This window comes from Pelophylax lessonae (genome assembly GCF_965119305.1).
Source record: "Pelophylax lessonae genome assembly, chromosome: 3".
NCBI lineage: Eukaryota > Metazoa > Chordata > Amphibia > Anura > Ranidae > Pelophylax > Pelophylax lessonae.
In genome coordinates, this window is record NC_138770.1 from 90,174,940 (window position 1) to 90,194,039 (window position 19,100).

The 19,100-nt window shown below is 41.0% G+C and overlaps 1 protein-coding gene across 1 annotated transcript in view; it reads right to left on the reverse strand.

Annotated features, from left to right (window-relative positions):
* Positions 1-18,437, reverse strand: part of LOC309550379 (serotriflin-like) — a gene marked incomplete at both ends in the record, with an annotated part of 55,952 nt that extends 37,515 nt beyond the window's left edge. Inside the window, 3 exons of the mRNA XM_082250774.1 lie at positions 4,338-4,428; positions 14,096-14,212; positions 18,366-18,437. Coding sequence (XP_082106900.1) covers positions 4,338-4,428; positions 14,096-14,212; positions 18,366-18,437 — 280 coding nt within the window. The remainder of the gene's footprint in view (positions 1-4,337; positions 4,429-14,095; positions 14,213-18,365) is intronic.
* Positions 18,438-19,100: the final 663 nt, after the last annotated feature.

Sequence of the window (19,100 nt, forward strand, 5' to 3'; positions counted from 1 at the left end):
AGACACAAGTGAGTACGCGGCAGTGCCGTGACATGGATTGGCTGGTAAATGGCTATGGAGGACAAACTTGTCCATAGTTACCGGGTCCCCAGAGTGCGTAGATGGTGTCCGCCAGGTCGGATGGCTCAGATGGGCTGCTGGATCATTTTTTAAGCTGGTGAAGATGGAGCCGCCGTTCCACGCTGCAGCTCACATGGGCGCCGGAACCTGAAGTTTTTCTGCACGGTGCATTCTAAGCCATTACTGGCTGAAGCAATGAACCTGACCACTGGCCTGGTTCAAGGCTTTGCCCAATCAGGGCACAATGAATAGTTGGTTTTTAAGGAGTGGGCTGGGATGAGTTGTCACATGTCAATTGGCTTCCCCGCTGACAGCTAAATGAAAAAAAAAAAAATTGCCAGCAATGCAAAAATGTTAGAAAAAAAAAAAAAGGCGTGCCCCCCTGCCCCCCCCCCCCCAATCCATATTAGGCCCTTAGGTCTGGTAGGAATATTAAGGGGAATATCATGCCAAAATGAAAAAAAGAAAAACTGTGTGGGCCCCCCCCCCCCAAAAAATTCATACCAGACCCTTTTCCGAGCATGCAGCTTGAAAGGCCAGGAAGGGGGGGGGGCAAGCAATGGCCCCCCCTCCTGAACCATATCAGGCCACATGCCCTCAACATGGGGGGTGATTTAGGGTGGGGGTGATCTGCCCCCCTCCCCAAAGCACCTTGTTTCTCTGTGGTTGTGGGTCTCTGTGGGCAGGGGGCTTATCCAAATCCAAAAGCTCTCTTTAACAAGAGGGCCCCCGGATCCTGGCCCATCCTATGTGAATGAGTATGGGGTACATAGATCCCCTACCCATTCACCAAAAAAGGCATCAAAACAAAATAAAAAAACACACACACAATTTTTGACAATTCCTTTATTAAAAATAAAAAATGTCTCCCGATGTAGATCTATCATCAATAACGATGCCTGCTGACCCGAAAGAAAAAATATTTCAGATAAGGGTCTGGTATGGATTCTGAGAGGGACACCACACTGTTTTTTTTTTTTGCATTTTGGCATTAGGTTTCCATTAAAACCCATACCAGACCCAAAGGGCTTGGTATGGATTGGGAGGGGACCCCCACACTGTTTTTTTTTTTTACATTTTCCTATTGCTGGCATTGGCTTGCAGCCGGAAAAATTTATTTAAATGTCATTTTTTTCCCTTTATATATGTCAGTTTTGCTGCAACAGGTTATACACGATACATATGTGCCACTTTACAGGCAGACAAAGGGGACCCCCCATTCACTATATTTAAAAGAATTTCTAATTTTTATTGTTTCACTTTAAGCATCATTAAAATCACTGCTCCTTTTTTTAAAAAAAAAGTTTGCATTGATACATGTCGCTCAGGGCAGTACCTGGGCCCCCGTACTATTTTGGAGGAAGCCGAGGGTGCCATGGGACCCTGGCTGAGAAAGGCTGGTGCAGGCTGCAGAGGGATTGGCTCAGCTGGGAGGATATTTATAATCTGGAGTATAGTGAGCTAGTAAAGGGGCCCATTGAATCTCTTACTACATCTCTCAGGAGCCCATACCCTTCTAAACAAGCCCCAATGCCCTCTGCAACAAAAACAAAGCAGGATCTCATTAGATTCTGCACATTCATGGACTGCCAAGAGGTCTACATGATTTGAACAATTCCCAGTGTGGATAGTTGGATGTTTCTCTTGCAGAGCCAATCAGCAATCCATAATGAACATCTAATCAACCCTGCATGCTGTAAATTTGGGATCGGCCAAAAATAAAAAAAATTAAATTGATATAGTTGATATTGTACTGCTACTACTAAACATGGGGCACCGTCCCTTACTTTGCAAAGTTGTTTTTTTTATATCTGTCTGTCTTTATTCATTGTAACCTTCTTTTCTAAATAAAAATTATAATTTAAAAAAAAAATTAAATATTCTATTACTATTAAATCGAGTGGGGGCTTCCAGTTTTTTAATATACTTTACAAACATTAGCAAACAAAGACATTTTAGATAATTGTATTATTCCAACCTTGTGGCAGCTTTTTGAGGAAGGACTTCATCTCAAGTCTTCAAACACAATAGCCTTGCATTGTACATATGGAGGCAAAGGAGCTGCCCACACACCAGAGCATCAGAAAGAAGAGGATAGCAAGGGATAAAGTAAAGCCTGGTAAACACGTCAGAACAAACTTGTCAGCGCTTGCAGCCATTAGTTGCCAGTGCTGATCAGATGTTGATGCTAATCGGATATTGGTTCCATGTGTACCAGGCTTAAAGGATGAACTCACTTTTTAGAAAAAAAATGTGTATTTATTTATTTTATTTTATTTCGTTTTTTTGAGCACGTAAAGCATTGCACCAGCTATAAGAAGATTGCTGGTGCCATACAAGACTGTATCTGTGTGCCCGTACATCATGTATGAGCACAGAGATACAATCTGACAGGATGTATACAACATTTTTTGTTGCACTAGTAATAGATATTATAAAGTATGACAACTTCCAGAAAAAAGTCTAGTGAATATAATCCAGAAAGTGAATGTCATGGGATAAGACAATCTATTGTATCACAATATGAAAATTCCAAGTTTAAAAGTTTCAAATTCGTTCAAGCTCAGCAGATGTGTCCAAAATAGAAATGGCAATTGACCCCTTTTTGGAAAGTAGACAGTCCAAGGTATTTAGTAAGAGGCATGCAGTCTTTATCATTAAGACCGCATTCACATTGATCCGACTTGGACCGCGACTTGTCAGCCTGACAAGTCGCGGTCCGTCACGCTCCCATTGTGTAGTACAGGAGCCATTCTAATAGGAGCGACACAAGTCGCTCCGACTTAGAAAAAGGGTCCTGTACTACTACGGGGTGACCTGGAGGCGACTTGCATAGACATTCATTTTATGAAGTCCGTGCAAGTCGCGCCGAAGTCGCGCTGCACGCGACTTCACAGGTCGCCCCCTAAGTCGGAGCGACCTAGTGTGAACCGAGACTAAACCGTAGCGTAGAGGATGGAGAAGAGCATTACGTTTCCATCTCAGAAGATATTTTATTGAGGGAGCATGTTTAAACCTTTGCATGAGTCCACGATTCCTCGAGTCCACAATTTCTTGTAAGAAGACATTTTTTACCCTGTGGTGGAAGCACACTTGGGTGATTCACCTTTCGGATTGACATTTCTATTGTGAACACATCTGCTGGGCTTGAAGGAATTTGGAACTTTTACACTTGGAATTTTTATATTGTGTTACAATATATTGTCTTATCACATGACGTTTGCCTTCTGAATTATATTTACTAGACTTTTTCTGGAAGTTGTTATTCTTTAGAATATCTATTACTAGCATGGCAAGAAATTCTGTATACATTGTTTACAATTCAATCTGATTCTTTCTTTACCAGCTGCTTTTTTTGTTTGATCTGCCAGTACAATATTTACTTGTTTTATATTATTATTATAGAGAAAATGAACTACCACAGCGCTCCACAACGCCTTGGTAGTTCATTGAAAACTACAAGCTGACAGCTGCAAAGGCTGCTGGACCTTGTCGTTTTCCATCCACAGCACACAGAGTGATTCGGGGCCAGGCGTGCGGCCACATTTTTTTTTTAAATTGTGACAGTTATGCCAATGCCAGTTATCCCAATGGAGGATATTGGTGTGGAAGGTTTTATATGCCAGTTTACTATCTGATTGGTGTGCGGAAACTGTAGCTATAGGTGGGTAAATGTGTAATGCTTTTGGTGCACACTAATTACTGTACTGCAATGAGTGGCAATCTGTATACAATAGATATCTCCAACAATTGTTCATTCAGAAAAAAATTCCTAAACAGGAAAATTGGGTCTATGAACAAAGGAGGGTACACAAGGGTATTTAGCCCACCATATTTATTTATTAAAGGCATTTAAATAGCACAGGTATCCTGTACATACAAATCAGTCCTAGCATTCACATTGCTTACAATCTAAGGTGCATATCTCACATGCACACATACTTGGGCCAGTTAATCTACCACCATTTTTTTTGGAAGGTACCAAGACAAGGACAGGGAGAACATGCAAACTCCATCCATATACTGTAGCATCCTGACTTGGAGTTAAACCAGGTGCCCCAGTGCTGCAAGGCAGATGTGCTAATCACTAATCCACTATGCTTCTGCGACTGCTGGGATCTCCCCCTTTTATAGTGATTGGGCTAGCCTGCCCATTCCCTAAAATTATGGGTATGGGTGTAAATTTAAATCAATTCCAATTTTTCCGAACCTCAAAACTGAGAGATTCACTTCGAAAACCAAGGCAGCTCTGAACCCAATCCCCAGTAGTTACTTACCACTAGTTCTCCGAAGTTCTTGTTTGCTGTGGCCAGTAGGACATGCTTTAGCCCACCGCATTGCATTCTCTGCTGCTATCTCATGCCATTTCTTTAAAAAAAAAAAAGACAAACATTAATGGGCCATACACACTATAAGATTTTCTGAAGACTTTTTCCTTTAGACTTACCAAAACCATATAATATGAGGTCAAACCTAAACACTTTCAATTTGTATGCAATCTGGCAGGCCCTTGCAATACATAGAAAAGGTAAATCCGAAGGAAATCTAACCAGAAAAGTTGGATAGTGTGTATCCAGCTTAAGGGTTAATTTATGACCTGCTGCTTCAGACCTGGAAGTGCAGCCCTAAACATTTATATGGTCACTGACTCACTACACTATCTTTTTATAACACAGGGTACAATATTGTTAGAATGCTGTTCATACAGACAATGGTGGAACAACCTTTCTCATATTTTATACTGCAATTGTTAGTTCTACTTAAGTGGTAGTGTTCTTGTATAATTTATTGTAGAGCTTGATGTAATGTAATTTCACATCTCTGTGTTTCTCTTGTTTTCCAATAAAACAAGAAAGACTCAATGTCCCAAATGTCCAGCAATATCTTTAGTGGTAGGAGTCGTATCCTCCAAGAACAACCTCAGCCCCTTTGACACACCTGGGGTTGAGTGAAAGTTACTGCAAGCACTTAAAGGAACACAAGTATGGTCAGTTCCTTAAGGGCTCAGTCTTTATAGCAGCCGATAGTAAATGCCCACAGCAGCAGCTCACCAGTCCTAGCAATATTGCAGATCACCATCTGGCCACACATAGAGATTAGTGCACTCTCTGCACCCAGGTGATTTGGCTGTCGACACATCTGGACTCCGCACTACAGATCCTGCTTAGGCCTTCAATGTGCAGCAATGGTTTGCAATCTCTGTAACAAACAGGACTCTAGGCTACTCAGGCAATTACAGGAAACCAGGTTCTCTTGTAGTATAGAGTGCCATCCCCAGATGAAGTCTTCTTTCGTCTTATGAAATAACCTCTGGTATGGCCCTTACTTGGTCTTGTGGTGTCCCCACTGACATATCCCTTACTTGGGCTTCTGGAGTCCTACTTTCAGCATATGCTGTTGGCCTTTTGTTTAGAAAGTTTGGATAGCCATACTTTCATGGGCATATACCTTTTGTACCTCTTCTTTTCTTCCTATGTTTCTATGAGAGAAGCATTTTCTAACTCCAAGCTCTAGAAGACAATGTAGTATCATACATGCCATGAGTCAAATATTTCAAAATATGTTAATTTCTATTGACAAAGCTTTGGGTCCAATGTTCTACAGAAGCTCCTCTAAGACAATGGCAATATCTAAAAATGTTCCCACAAGATGTTTCCTCCTATGAACTTAAATGTGCTTATATCTGAAAAAAAAATCACATGACCTTCAACACACATGGTTACGACCCATACTCAAATGCCTTGCTTTACAATATTAGGAGACAACTATTTCTCTACAAAATACACAACAGAACATTCTAAGGACATTGTTTTAATAAAATGTCTACAAAATCTTCTTAGCAAACGAATATGGTATATAAAAAACCTAACTTTAGCATATAAGCACCTAATATTGTCATTTAATCATTACTAAAGCATGCATTTATTATTTTTATTTATCACTAGTATGTGGCTTCCTTTTGTGATAACAAAGCTGTTCCCTCTGAATGTCACTACATTTCCTTGCTCGATGAGCACCAGGTGCAAAAGGAGTCCTCTCTTTCTTGTCTATATATATATATATATATATATATATATATATATATATACAGTATCTCACAAAAGTACATCTCATGAGTACATCCCTCACATTTTTGTAAATATTTTGTTATATCATTTCATGTGACAACACTGGAGAAGTGACACTTTGCTACAATGTAAAGTATACAGCTTGTATAACAGTGTAAATTTGCTGTCCCTTCAAAATAACTCAACACACAGCCAATAATGTCTAAACCACTGGCAAAAAATGTCAGTACACCCCTAAGTGAAAATGTCCAAATTCGGCCCAATTAGCCATTTTCCCTCCCCAGTGTCATGTGACTCATTAGTGTTACAAGGTCTCAGGTGTAAATGGGGAGCAGGTGTGTTAAATTTGGTCGCTCTCACTCTCTCATACTGGTCACTGGAAGTTCAAAATGGCACCTCATGGCAAAGAACTCTGTGAGGATTTGAAAAAAAGAATTGTTGCTCTACATAAAGATGGCCTAGGCTCCAAGAAGATTGCCAAGACCCTGAAACTGAGCTGCAGCACGCTGGCCAAGACCATACAGCGCTTGAACAGGACAGGTTCCACTCAGAACAGGCCTCACCATGATCGACCAAAGGAGTTGAGTGCACGTGCTCAGCGTCATATCCAGAAGTTGTCTTTATGAAATAGACTTATGAGTGCTGCCAGCATTGCTGCAGAGGTTGAAGGGGTGGGGGGTCATCCTGTTGGTGCTCAAGCCATACGCTGCACACTGCATCAAATTGGTCTGCATGGCTTTCGTCCCAGAAGGAAGCCTCTTCTAAAAGTGATGCACAAGAAAGCCCACAAACAGTTTGCTGAAGACAAGCAGACTAAGGACATGAATTATTGGAACCATATCCTGTGGTCTGATGAGACCAAGATAAACTTATTTGGTTCAGATGGTGTCATGCGTGTGGAGAGGCAACCAGGTGAGGAGTACAAAGACAAGTGTGTCTTACCTACAGTCAAGCATGGTGGAGGGAGTTTCATTGTCTGGGGCTGCATGAGTGCTGCTGGCACTGGGGAGCTACAGTTCATTGAGGGAACCATGAATGCCAACATGTACTGTGACATACTTAAGCAGAGCATGATCCCCTCCATTCGGAGACTGGGCCGCAAGGCAGTATTCCAACATGATAATGACCCAAAACACACCTCCACACTCCTCTCTTGCACATACTGCCCTCTGTCATACCCTCCACACTCTTCTCTTGCACATACTGCCCTCTGTCATACCCTCCACACTCCTCTCCTGTACATACTGCCCACTTTCATACCCTCCACACTCCTCACTTGCACATACTGCCCACTGTCATACCCTCCACACTCCTTTCCTGTACATACTGCCCACTTTCATACCCTCCACACTCCTCACTTGCACATACTGCCCACTGTCATACCCTCCTCACTCCTCTCCTGCACATACTGCCAACTGTCATGCCATCTACACTCCTCCCCAGCACATACTGGCCACTGTTATATCCTCCACACACCTCCCCAGCACATATCCAATGCGCTCCTCTCCTGCCCATATAGCCCTGTCATACCCTCCTCTCCTCTCCTGCACATACAGCCCTGTCATACCCTCCACACTCCTCTCCTGCACATACCGTCCCTGTCATACCCTCTGATCTCCTCTCCTGCTCATGCCATCCCTGTCATACCCTTCAAACTCCTCTGCTGCACATACTGGTCCTGTCATACCTAATGCGCTCCTCTTCTGCACATACAGCCCTGTGATACCTTCCATGCTTCTCTCTGTACATACTACCCCATCATACCCGCCACACTCTTCTAATGCACATATGGTCCCTGTCAAATCCAATGCACTCCTCTCCTGCCCATACTGCCCTGTCATACCCTGTGCACTCCTCTCCTGCACATACAGCCATGTCATACACTCACAACTTCTCTTTGCACATACCATCCCTGTCATACCCTCCTCTCCTGCATATGTTCCCTGCTGTCAGATTTGGTCAGCACTACTTAGGACCACCAACTGATTGCAAGAATACAAGACAGCAGTTACAGTTTTTAAAATATTCTAGTAAAGTAACAGGTCAGTGTCTTTGATCTAAAAAGTAACTCATAGAAGTTTTCATAATTAGCATATCATTCCAAGAAATTGAGGTACTAAATTGAAAGGAATCCTTTACAAAGAAAAATACTTAAACTGTGCTCATTGACCACTTTCTGAAAAAGAAGGTCGTCTGGTTGTCTCTGGCTTGAATACTTTCTGAGGCATTGGCCTGGAACAAGCAGCAGATCAGAAATGTAAGAATAATGTCAATGTTTGATTTGCTTGCTTGTTCTAAGCCATTTATTTGGTTCGGAAGTTCTTAAGTCAATGAAGCAGCAGAATGACAGCCAGGCAATTCAAATTTTCAGAAGGAGAGGTCAGCAATGGCAGTCTTCTATACTTCCTCTGTAGAGATTGTTTTAAAGGGAATCTGTTATAATAGAAACAGTGTATAATGGTGCTTACCTCTGTCTCAAAATGCTAGTTGCACGGTTGTCATTTGGACATATCTTTTACTAAAATATGTCCTAAATCACTTACCCAAAAAACCTTTGCAGATCAGGAATTTGTATTCCTTTTTGTATACATGTTTCTGGTCAGTAATGGCAGCCAGACAACAAACACATTTACAGTGGTGATCAAAAGTTTGGGCACCCCAGGTAAAAATTTGTAATAATATGCATAAAGAAGCCAAGGAAAGATGGAAAAATCTCCAAAAGGCATCAAATTACAGATTAGACATTCTTATAATATGTCAACAAAAGTTAGATTTTATTTCCATCATTTACACTTTCAAAATTACAGAAAACAAAAAAATGGCGTCTGCAAAAGTTTGAGCACCCTGCAGAATTTATAGCATGCACTGCCCCCTCTGCAAGGCTGAGACCTGCCAGTATCATGGATTGTTCTCAATCATCGTCTGGGAAGGCCAGGTGATGTCAATCTCAAAGGTTTTAAATGCCTAGACTCATCTGACCTTGCCCCAACAGCCAACAATCAGCACCATGGGATCTTCTAAGCAGTTGTCTAGAAAACTGAAACTGAAAATAGTTGACGCTCACAAAGCTGGAGAAGGCTATAAGAAGATAGCAAAGCGTGTTCAGATGTCAATATCCTCTGTTCAGAATGTAATTAAGAAATGGCAGTCATCAGGAACAGTGGAAGTTAAAGCAAGATCTGGAAGACCAAGAAAAATATCAGACAGAACAGCTCGCAGGATTGTGAGAAAAGCAATTCAAAACCCACGTTTGACTGCACGATCCCTCCAGAAAGATCTGGCCGACACTGGAGTTGTGGTACACTATTCCACTATAAAGAGATACTTGTACAAATATGATCTTCATGGAAGAGTCATCAGAAGAAAACCTCTTCTACGTCCTCACCACAAAAATCAGCATTTGAACTTTGCAAATGAATATATAGACAAGCCTGATGCATTTTGGAAACAAGTTCTGTGGACCGATGAGGTTAAAATTGAACTTTTTGGCCAGAATGAGCAAAGGTACGTTTGAAGAAGAAGGGGCACAGAATTTAATGAAAAGAACCTCTGTCCGTCTGTTAAGCATGGGGGTGGATCAATCATGGTTTGGGGTTGTATTGCAGCCAGTGGCACAGGGAACATCTCACGAGTAGAAGGAAAAATGGATTCAATAAAATTTCAGCAAATTTTGGATGGTAACTTGATGCCATCTGTGAAAAAGCTGAAGTTAAAGAGAGGATGGCTTCTACAAATGGATAATGATCCTAAACACACCTCGAAATCCTAAATGAAGGTTTAGCCATGGCCTTCACAATCTCCTGACCTCAACATAATTGAAAATCTATGGATAGACCCTAAAAGAGCAGTGCGTGACAGACAGCCCAGAAATCTCAAAGAACTGGGAGACTTTTGTAAGGAAGAATGGGCAAAGATACATCAAACAAGAATTGAAAGACTCTTGGCTGGCTACAAAAAGCATTTACAAGCTATGATACTTGCCAAAGGGGGCAGTACAAGATATTAACTCTGCAGGGTGCCCAAACTTTTGCAGACGCCATTTTTTTGTTTTCTGTTATTTTGAAAGTGTAAATGATGGAAATAAAATCTAACTTTTGTTGACATATTATAAGAATGTCTAATCTGTAATTTGATGCCTTTTGTAGACTTTTCCATCTTTCCTTGGCTTCTTTATGCATATTAATACAAATTTTTACCTGGGGTGCCCAAACTTTCGATCACCGCTGTATGTAGAGAACAAACATAGCCACCCTAGAACAGAAAGTCCAAAAACAGCAGTAAAAAGATTGCATTTGAGAGATGAAACAAAGAAAGAAGGTATATTCTATTTGTATTGAAACAAGTTGCTTTTTTTTTTATTTTATAAAAAAAATGTGTGTTTAATGTCACTTTAAGCCAACAGTGCCTTGAAAAAGTATTCATACCCCCTGAAATTTTCCACATTTTGTCATGTTACAACCAAAAACGTAAATGTATTTTATTGGGATTTTGTGTGATAGACCAACACAAAGTGGCACATAATTGTGAAGTGGAAGAAAAATGATAAATGGCTTTCACATTTTTGTTACAAATAAATATGTGAAAAGTGTGGCGTGCATTTGTATTCAGCCCCCCTGAGTCTATACTTTGTAGAACCACCTTTCGCTGCAATTACAGTTGCAAGTCTTTTTGGGGAGGTCTCTACCAGCTTTGCACATCTAGAGAGTGACATTTTTGACCATTCTTCTTTGTAAAATAGCAAAAAACGCATTGGATTGGAGCTAGCAAAGTGACGTCAACTACCACGGACCACACTGCAGGCGACCGTGCAAGATTTTATCTCATATCACAAAAATTCATTGTCCTTGATGTAAGTGCAATTTTTATTTAACCACTTGCCGACAGCTACAGCGGAGTTGGCTTATTCTGGGAGGGCATACTATGACGTCCTCCCAGAATCGCTCTTACTGTGCGCCCCTGGGGCATGCGCACAGAAGTGTCCGTGCAAACCAGCGCATGTCCGGTTCAGTTCTCTCCTCTCCTCTCCTCTCCTCGCACGCTGTACACATTGATTGGTACAGCATGAGAGAAGAGGAGGAAGGCTGCAGCTGCACTCATCCCCTGTCTCCTCCATACCTCAATTATGCCCATCCATGCTTCATCCATGCCCATCCGAGCCACATCCATGCCTCATCTGTGCCACATTCATGCCTCATCCATGCCCACCCATGCCACATCCATGCCTCATCCGTGCCACATCCATGCCCATCCAGGCCACATCCATGCCTCATCCATGCTACATCAATGCCCATCCATGTCACATCCATGCCTCATCTGTGCCCACCCATTCCACCTCAGTGCTCATCCGTGGCTCATCCATGCCACATCTGGGCTCATCCATACCACATCAGTGCTCATCCATGCCACCTCAGTGCTCATCCGTGGCTCATCCATGCCACATCTGGGCTCATCCATACCACATCAGTGCTCATCCATGCCACATCAGTGCTCATCCGTGCCATATCCATGCCACGTCAGTGCTCATCCATGCCACATCCATGCCACATCAGTGCTCATCCATGCCACATCAGTGCTCATCCGTGCCACATCCATGCCATGTCAGTGCTCATCCATGCCACATCGGGCTCATCTGTGCCACATCCATGCCACACCATTGCTCATCCATGCCACATCAGGGCCACTACAGTGCTTATCAGTCCCTTATCACATAATTGTAATGGGAAGTCAGGAAATTATGGTGCTCCCTGCATGTTGGGCCTCTGTATGTGGATAGGCTGTATAAAAGTCTCACACATGTGGTAACGCAATACTCAGGAGGAGTAGCAAAATGTATTTTGGGGTGTCATTTTTGTTATGTACATGCTATGTGTTAAAAATATCTTATAAATGGTCAAACTTTATGTATAAAAAATGGGTTTTCATTTTCTTTCCACATTTTCCAAAAACTTGCCACGTTAGTGCTCATCCATGCCACGTCAGTGCTCATCAATGCCACATCAGTGCTCATCCATGCCACATCCATGTCACATCAGTGCTCATCCATGCCACATCTATGCCACATCAGTGCTCATCCGTGCCATATCCATGCCACGTCAGTGCTCATCCATGCCACATCCATGCCACATCAGTGCTCATCCATGCCAAATCGGGCTCATCTGTGCCACATCCATGCCACACCATTGCTCATCCATGCCACATCAGTGCCACTACAGTACTTATCAGTCCCTTATCACATAATTGTAATGGGAAGTCAGGAAATTATGGTGCTCTTTGCATGTTGGGCCTCTGTATGTGGATAGGCTGTATAAAAGTCTCACACATGTGGTAACGCAATACTCAGGAGGAGTAGCAAAATGTATTTTGGGGTGTCATTTTTGTTATGTACATGCTATGTGTTAAAAATATCTTATAAATGGTCAAACTTTATGTATAAAAAAATGGGTTTTCATTTTCTTTCCACATTTTCCAAAAACTTGCCACGTTAGTGCTCATCCATGCCACGTCAGTGCTCATCAATGCCACATCAGTGCTCATCCATGCCACATCCATGTCACATCAATGCTCATCCATGCCACATTCATGCCATGTCAGTGCTCATCCATGCCACATCCATGTCACATCAGTGCTCATCCATGCCACATCCATGCCACGTCAGTGCTCATCCATGCCACAGCAATGCCACGTCAGTGCTTATCCATGCCTCATCTATGCGAATAGAAGAAGAAGGGGGGCGCAGAAGGGGAGGGGACTTTCTAGAGGGGTACTGTCCTTAGACCAATATATTAGTCAAAATTGTATAAAAAAATATTCTTTTATACAATTTTTGACTAATATATTGGTCTAAGGATGGTACCCCTCTAGAAAGTCCCCTCCCCTTCTGCGCCCCCCTTCTTCTTCTATTCGCATATTCATATATAGGGACGTGGGTGCCTTTATTCTATAGTACCCCCTAATGTACCTTTTTTTGAGCTTATCCTTACTTTCATGCCTCATCTATGCCACATCAGTGCTCATCCATGCCATATCCATGCCACATCAGTGCTCATCCATGCCACATCAGTGCTCATCCGTGCCACATCCATCCAAGAGGGAACAACGGTCTGCTGTGTGTACAACAGCAGACCGTCGTTCTTTCTCAGCGGGGAGGGATCGTGGGTGCCTGGTGGCAATCGCGGCCACCGGTCCCGTGGATCAGCTTCCTCGTTTCCTAATGGGGGCGGTGCACGCTCCCAAGAACTGACATACCCATACGTCTATTCGCGCAGCCAAGCCACCCTGCCGCAGTATATCTGTGGTAAGCGTTCGGCAAGTGGTTATAAAGATAATAAAGTGTTTAAGGGTACCTGCACATGGTATTGATGTATGAAACATCAGATTCCTGGGAGAAAGTTCCTGCATAAAAGTGCGAGGATAGTCTGCATAGTAAATGGGTGTAAAAATGATTGTAGCTTTTCTTGGATTGTGTTGTACATATGTATGCACGTATTTGTGTGTGAACACATGTATGCTTGAAAATTACTGTTCAGCAATGTCGATTTTTGGAATTGTTTTACTGATCCATATGCAGCAGAGGAGAGGTTTGCGTATCTGTGTGTACAGGCGCATTAAAAACAATAGGCTGCATTTAGATCAGTAAAAAAAAAAAAAATGACGGAATGGCTAGAAACCTGCTATTTTTAGGCATCCATTTGCAAGAGACCCTAATTATGCTGATATGTGCCCTAGTGAGTCATATGAAGTTGGACATTTAATGGAAGGTCCACTTTATATTATAAATTGGACTTATTGTCATTTTTTTCTCCAGTCATTACATATTTGCATTATGTATTATATAATGTATTGTATTCTAATATGTATAGATTTGGTATCTTTCCACCATTATACATTTTTGTACATATATTCCAATTATGTGCTAAGTTTATGGTCATTTACAATATTCAGAAAACAAGAACAACAAAAATAATTACCATCTTTAACATATTTGCAGGAGGTGGTTGGACAGAGCTCCTCAGTTCATTGTGTTTGTCTACAATAAAGGACCGGATGTCCACATTGTCACATGAGTACTTTGCATAGAATTCTTCCTGGAAGACATATAATAAGAAATGCTTAATTGTTTGTGATCCCTAATATATTCTTGATTTGATTTTTGGATATATATTATCTAAATGTTTCATAATTTAAATCAACATCACTTTCTAAGTCACATGTTAAAAGTTTTTTTCAGTTTGTGATTGTAAATTAGTACATCATGTTCTATCTCCAATGTCGACTTATGCAAAAGAAATACCGTCTAAGCCTAGTTTGTGCAGACAGTATGGCAACTTGCTGGTTGGACAAGATCCACAGGCAGTGTGAACTCACTAAGAAGACTCAGAAGTAGTATCCAGTATAGTTTTATTATAACTTAGCAGTACATATTATGATATTTTTCACTGATTTTCTTGTAGGGGAAAAGACATTCCTTTCAAAAACCTTCAAAGGCTAAGTTCACATTGGTAATAAAAGCAGGTGTTTGAGTGGCATTAAAAACCCCCCTCAAACACCAATGCAAATGATACAATGGACAGCACACAGTGCTGTTCACATTATCAAAACATGAAGCGTAAGCATCATTTCATTTCAAAGTTGAAAGCCTCATGTCGAGTCAGGAAGTGTTTGAAGCCTTTCTACGCCTCCCACTCAAGTCTATGATAACGCTTTGCAAATTCTCAAGCCAATGGAAGGAGCTGTGAGCCCCGAGCACCTAGCCTGCATTCCTCAGTTTTAGTCCCGACTTGCATCCCCTCCGGTCACGTAATTTTGGCCCGTGTGTTCCACACTGGTCAACGTGAGACCTCCTGGACTCAAAGATGTGTTTGTGCCTCCATCCATCTCCTCCCAGCAACGTGGAATATACTAACGGAGCCTGCAGGGCGATGGGACCTCTTAGGGCTGAATACTTATGAAGAACGCATTTATTACCTACACTTTGCGAGTATTTTTAATCCTGTGATAATAAAGGCTGTATATTAATACTACACTCAGATGGCGCCTCCCCCCCATCTCTTCTCTTTTCCCATGCCATTTCAAAGTTGGACACACTCCCAGGATGGCTGCCACTAATAGTTACTCTATCCATGATTGATGGACTTTTGGACTGAGCTTGTTTCCTTATAATTATAGCCATTAAGAGACTTGCTCTATTTTGGGCATACATCCTCTTTGCACCAGATTTCTTTTGTTTCATTGTAAATCTTTTTTGCAAATGCTCTGGCGTCTGTTTGCAGCGTGGTTGCAGTGTGATTGCAGGGTAATAAAATTTGTTGATTTTCTGTAATATAACTTTCCATTGTGGAGCAGTTTTAACATGTCTTAATGCTCATTAAGTGCTTCAGTACTTCCTTTGGGGAGTGTTTTTAACTCGTTATTAACGTTTGCAAAAGGCCAGTCTAACACCCATACTAAAGCTCATTGACGCCAGTTTAACGCCCATACTAATGCTATAGGAGCATTTGTTAAGTGTTAGAAATTTAGTCAAGTGTGAACTTAACTCAATAATGTTGACCAGAAACTAAACCAAAGGATGGAAACGCTGGGACTGCCTAACTAGGGGTTAGTCTATTGTAACAGCAAAACAAAGGAAGGTAGCGGAGGGTTTTCAGGAACATAGCACTACACAATAAATTCATAATATAGAACAGGCTGCTGTGTCAACACACCTCACATGCAGATTGGTGCGATTTTGCAAGAAAGTCAGTGTGTGTCATTGGGCTTTGTTTACCAAACCCAACTAATTAAGTTCTCAGTTCTCAATGGTGAGGAGATTGCACACACTGCTTATGAAGCAGCAATATAGTAATATATTGAAGTAACTATAAAGAAGAGGTAAATGTTCCTAACCAAATCAAACTCCAACCTATACCTTGTAGATAAAAAAAACTATGGGACACCTAACATTAGAAAGGTGTCATCGTAAAAATGAAGCTAAAGACCTTAACTTGTTCAAATTGGCCAGTGAAAAAAAACTGTTTGATAGTATGGTTTGTATGTAATAATATAGTAACATCCTCCCTTTTAGATTGTAAGCTCTAACAAGCTGGGCCCTCTGATTCCCCCTGTATTAAATTATATAGTAACTTTACACTTCTTAATGCTGCAAAGGCATGTATTCCAGCCATGTGGAGACAAACGCAACCTCCGGGAAGTAGATTATGGTACTCAAAAGTTAATGAGATTTATAAGATGGAGGAGTTAACTGCCACTTTAAAGAACTGGGAGGACCAGACTAGAGACCGATGGAGGCCTTGGGTGAATTTCACTGGTACAGAGGCTTATCAATTGGAAGTAATTTAACGTGGCTCCTTATGTAGTGCACTCGATTTTTGTATTGGGCTACCCTGGAGGCCCTATTTTGAACCGTTGTTTTTTTTTTTTTTTTGGGGGGGTTAGACTATAATAGGCATTTTTCCTAGGCACAGAGATAGGCACGATAAGTGCCTTTCTAACTCAGATGACGATGATAGGAAACTTATTAGGGGAAAAAATTTTTCTTTTTTTTTTTCTCTCTTCACTGATTTCTCACACCACAATTAAATAAGGTTTTTTTTTTTTTTTTTTTAGGGAGTTTGTATTCTTATCACGTTGTATTAAGATTGAATTTGCATTTTTAATATTTTTTGACACGAGGAGGAAATCACAATGTGTATGTGTATCATACGGTTTGAACACCCCTTTTTTTTTTTTCCCTATCACGATATTTAATATTCACATTTATTCACTGATCATGATGTGGGTTTTTATCCACATTTCTCCCTGAAAAGAACACTGTAGCACAACATTTAAAATATTGTCGGCAAACACTTATGGTGTAATTTATTTATTTTTTTTTCTCTCTTGATCTGTTTGTCTCCCTTTTCATGATCATTTCTGTATAAAGGGTAACTGTTCCATGGAAAATGTATATTTTGTTTTTTGTTATATTTTGATTGAAAAATTTATAAAAATTATTAAATTTAAAAAAAAAATACAGTAACTTTACTGTTTGCCCTCATGTTGTAAAGTGCTTTACAAACTTTTGGCACTATATAAATCCTTTATAAAAATGATAATAATAAAAAAAAATGAATGCACAAAAACACTTCATAACACCACTTTACAGTCTCTTCTGCTTAAATGCAAGTGGGCACTGGTAAATGAAGAATGCGTATGGTGGAGGCTTGGACACTTGAGAGTGAAAAATGTCTACAGAGGGGATGTGGACACAGAAGAATGGGAATTGTCTACAGAGGGAATGTGGACACAGAAGAATGAGCAATGTCTACAGAGTGGATATTGGAGGCATGGGCACTTGAGACTAAGCAATGTCTACAGAGGAAGTGTGGACACCAAAGAATGGGAATTGTCTACAGAGGGAATGTATTGTGGACACAGAAGAATGAGAAATGTCTACAGAGTGGATATTGGAGGCATGGGCATTTGAGAGTAAGAAATGTCTACAGAGGAAGTGTGGACACCAAAGAATGGGAATTCTCTACAGAGGGAATGTATTGTGGACGCAGAAGAATGAGAAATGTCTACAGAGTGGATGTTGACATTTGAGCAGTTTACAAAAGGGACCTGGATACTGGAGTATAAATAATGTCAATTGAGGTTGCATGGACACTTGAGAAAGCAAAATGTCTATGGAGGAGGGATGGGCACTAGAACATGAGAAACATATACAGAGTGTGGATACTGAAAAATGAGAACTGGTTACAGAGGGGACATGGACACTGGAATATGAGAAATATTGATCGAGGAGGCATAGACACTGGAGAATGAGGAATGTCTATGGAGCAGGGATGGATACTAGACCATGTGGAGCGTATACACTGGATAGTGTGGAATATCTATAGTGCGACCATGAAAATAGGAAATTGAGGAACACCAAAGGAGGATGAAATGACACTGGACCATGGATGAAAATAAAATAGGCAGTTAATGATAAATCCTGCCTTTCCTTTCTATTGGCAAATTTAAACAAGGCTGCATATGGTACTGCTGAGATAAGCAATATAGATTGATGATTGATGGTATTACAACATAAAGCCATTGTCAAATAATGTGACAATGTATATTGAGTAGTCATTTGGAGTGTTCTATGCATGATTAAACACATGCAATCACCCTATTTGAAGCTACAGCTACAAACCATCAATTAACTGTGGGATTACAAACAAGGAACTGCTTGCAAGATATTCCCCAACATAAACTTACCTGACAAACAGATTCTTGAAAGGATAGAATCAAAAGCAATGAGAAACACGGAAGGGATGTCAGCAAGTTCATCTGTAAGCAGAATAAATATAATAAAGGATTGCTTGAAAATAATCATTGATAAGTCTTGTATAGGCCATGTAGAGGCCAATTTAAAGATTACTGTGTACGTGTTTATAAGAGACAAATTCATTAAAAGGAAATTGGAGCAAACATCCCTAAATAGGGAAAGGGTTTCTTCAACGTCACCTATCACCCATATTAAATGTCATTTTTAAGTTTTTACCAAGGCAATTTGACAACAAATGACACCAGCAGTCACCTAAGGTCTACAGTATGTCCTTTGCTTATGGCAGCTCAGCAGAAACAACATTTTTTGAATAGAACACTCTCCAGCTTCTATGGTGTCGCTCCCTCACTGGCCAAAATGGTGCAAAATCTCACTTACTATTGAGGAATCAGGGTCAGAGATGTGTTTACTGTTGACTTTGCTGTCCTGGAGATGATGTCTTTGGTGACTTACCGCCAATGATAGGATGTATTGTCAAATATTGGCCACACTCAAATAATTAGCACTTGTCCTAGCCTTCAGGGCAACCAAGATGAGTTGATTAGGTAATTAGAACAGGTTGGTTTAAGGTTGATTGTCATGTGGCCACTGCAGAAGTTCAAAAAAGGCAAAATGGTCCTGATTGTGGACAGTAGTATCCTATAGAGGATGGAAAGGGGAGTGGA